We start from the raw sequence: 3,549 nt of genomic DNA on the forward strand, positions 1-3,549 counted from the left end.
TTTTAAACGATAGAAAATCTCAAAAACTTGTAGATCTTCCAACCTTGGATTCAAAACAGGAGATTTGAATATGTGACAAAAAAATTTGTCAAGGGCAAATTACAGATTACTCTCCAAAAATCTGCTATTGGTCTAAAAATGTCAATCTATATTGTTGATTAATGGACTAGTTGGTTTTAATTTTGCTTACACATGTTCATCTTTAGTTAAACGAAGTAGGGACCTTAGTATTTATCTTGCTGTCTGGCTTTTAGTTTGATTGATTGGCCCCAAACTCCAATGTTTTATTATTAAGTTATGTAATGTCTTATAATTAAAAACAATGTTTTATTATTAAGTTATGTAATTTGTATTCTATTTGTTTTTGGCTTTTTCCAAATGACATGAATGATCAAATTTGTTAATCTTTTCAATTTTCTGATTTTTTATTTCAGATTGGCAGATTCCATTGTTCACTGATTTCAGATTGGCAGATTCCGTTATTTTTGAGCTTTCCATTATCTTAAGGGCGGTATAATCCTAATCTATATCTTCTATACTATACTTATTATTAATCAAATAATTAATAAACATGTCAAAGAGAAAATACGAATCAGGTGCTTCAAAAAAGAAACGAAAAATGCAAGAAGAAGCTTTTATAGATAAACAAAAAGGTTCATTTTTAAAATATTTAACTACAAACAAAAATGTTGATAATGAACAAGAAGAAATTAATGTTGATAATGAACCAGAACAAGCTAATGTTGATAATAATATTGAACAAACTAATATTGAAATTGATAACGAACAAACTAATAGTGAAAATAATAATGAACAAACTAATATTGAAATTAATAATGAACAAACTAATAGTGAAAATGATAACGAACAAACCAATATTGAAATTGATAACGAACAAACTAATAGTGAAAATAATAACACACCGTTAAACATATATGATCCAAGTAGATGGAATAATATTAGTACTAATTTAAGAGATTTAATTGTAGAAAAAGGTCCTATTAAAATTTATGATTTTAAATTTCCAAAAGATCAACACTTAAGAAGCTTTAGTACATCTCTTTATATGCAAAAAATACCAAATGGAGAAAAATACGAACGAACATGGTTGGTTTATTCCATAGATGTAGATAGAGTTTTTTGTTTTTGTTGTAAATTATTTAATGTGAATACATCTACATGTTCATTAGCACATAAAGGTAACAATGATTGGAATAATATTTCTAGTATACTAAAAAGACATGAAGCAAGTAACGAACACATTCTTAATATGAGGTCATGGATTGACTTACAAACTAGATTAACAAATAATAAAACAATTGACAAGCAAATCCAAGAACAAATAAATAAAGAAAAAGATCATTGGAAAAACGTGTTAATAAGAATCATTGCTGTAGTTAAAACTTTAGGAAAATGTAATTTAGCATTTCGTGGAACAAATGAAAAAATTTATGAAGAAAATAATGGTAATTTTTTAACTATAATTGAAATGATTGCTGAATTTGATCTTATTATGCAAGAACATATTAGGAGAATTAATGACAAAGAAATTCATAATCATTATCTTGGACATAATATGCAAAACGAACTTATTAGTTTATTAGGAGAAGAAGTTAAAACTAAAATTATTAAAAAAGTAAAAGAGGCTAAATATTTTTCAATAATACTTGATTGTACTCCTGATACAAGTCATAAGGAACAAATGTCAATTATCTTACGATGTTTAGATCTTTCAACCACTCCAATAGAAGTCAAGGAGTACTTTCTAGGATTTTTAGTTGTAGATAATACAACCGGTAAAGGCTTATATGATGCTATAGTTGATGAAATTAAAAATATAGGACTAGATATAAATGATGTTAGGGGTCAAGGTTACGACAATGGTTCAAATATGAAAGGAAAACATCAAGGTGTACAGAAACGATTGTTAGATATTAACCCTAGAGCATTCTACACTCCTTGTGGTTGTCATAGTTTAAATTTAGTAATTTGTGATATGGCTAATTCGTGTGAAAAAGCTAGTGAATTTTTTGGAGTTATACAACGTATATATTCGATATTTGCTTCATCAACTCAAAGGTGGAAAATATTACAAGATAATATATCAAACCTAACACTTAAATCATTATCGCAAACTCGTTGGGAAAGTAGGGTAGAAAGTGTAAAAGCAATTAGATTTCAAGCACCACAATTAAGAAAAGCACTTTTACAATTATCTAAAAATTGTGGAGATCCAAAAATTAAAAGTGAGGCTAAATGTTTAGCTACATATGAACTTGAAAACTATGAATTTTTATTAGGAATGATTATTTGGTATGATGTTTTGTTTGCTATTAACACTGTTAGTAAAAGCTTGCAATCAAATGATATGTGTATCGATGATGCTATAGATCAACTAAATGGACTTTTGTGTTTCTTTGAAGAATATAGAGAAAACGGATTTGAAAAGGCTTTAGATTATGCAAAAGAATTGGCTTTAGAAATGAATGTAAAACCAGAATTTCGTGAAAAACGTATCATTCAAAGAAATAGACGATATGATGAAAATGTTGCTAATGAAACTATTAAAACTCCTATTCAATTATTTAAAACTGATTACTTTTTATATATAGTAGATAAAGCCATTACTTCACTTAAAAGTAGATTTGAGCAATTTAATGAGTTCAAAAATATTTTTGGTTTTCTATTTAGTATAGAAAAATTAAAATCATTTGATGAAAATACTTTAAAAAAACATTGTTTAAATCTTGAAAAAACTTTAAAGCATGATGATAGCTTAGATATTAATGGTTTAGATTTATTTCATGAACTAACACTATTAAGACATATTGTACATTTAGAACGTGATACAATTATTAATATACTTAATTACATTAAAAAGTTTAGTTCTTTTCCAAATGCATATGTTGCCTATAGGATTATGTTAACTATTCCTGTAACCGTTGCCTCTGCCGAAAGAAGTTTTTCTAAATTAAAACTATTAAAAAATTATTTAAGATCTACAATGTCACAAGAAAGATTAAATGGATTAGCAATTTTATCAATTGAAAAACAGTTAGTAAAAGAAATTGATTATGAAAATTTCATTAAAGAATTTGCATCTAAAAAAGCTAGAAAAATTAACTTTACGTCATAAAATATATTCACAAAAAACATATACATAAAAAAAAAAAATTTTAACTCCGCCATTTGTAAACTTTTTAGTTTATTATTGCCGGTCCCAAGCCCGGATAAAGGAGGAGGGTTTATAACATGAAGTATAGTAAATGCCAAAGGGCCCCAAATTTTTGGTTCGCTTAGAGCCCCCAAACTCGTTGAGCCGGCCCTGCCTGTCTCTAGCATGCAATAATATCTTATAAAGTGCATCATAGATATTTTATAACACAAAAGTAAGGGTATTTTGGGAAATCACCGTTTGGCTCTGGCTGAGTGTACACACTGCTCTTTCTTGCTTTCTCTTTGAACTCTTATTCACTTTTAGAAAACTATTTATTTGAAAACTTTTTCTTACTTCCTCAGTTTGAGTCCAGATTTACCCGAAGGCGTATC

At 27.5% G+C, this 3,549-nt stretch overlaps 1 protein-coding gene across 1 annotated transcript; it reads left to right on the forward strand.

The window, feature by feature from the left end:
* Positions 1 to 686: 686 nt before the first annotated feature.
* On the forward strand, positions 687 to 3,136 carry LOC145036400 (uncharacterized). The gene is made up of 5 exons (XM_078984844.1): positions 687 to 742; positions 853 to 1,883; positions 2,265 to 2,488; positions 2,616 to 2,678; positions 2,765 to 3,136. The coding sequence occupies exons 1-5, from the start codon at positions 687 to 689 to the stop codon at positions 3,134 to 3,136; spliced, it is 1,746 nt and encodes a 581-aa protein (XP_078840970.1).
* Positions 3,137 to 3,549: the final 413 nt, after the last annotated feature.

This window comes from Lactuca saligna, chromosome 3 (assembly GCF_052625555.1).
Source record: "Lactuca saligna cultivar CGN05327 chromosome 3, ASM5262555v1, whole genome shotgun sequence".
Classification (NCBI taxonomy): Eukaryota; Viridiplantae; Streptophyta; class Magnoliopsida; order Asterales; family Asteraceae; genus Lactuca; species Lactuca saligna.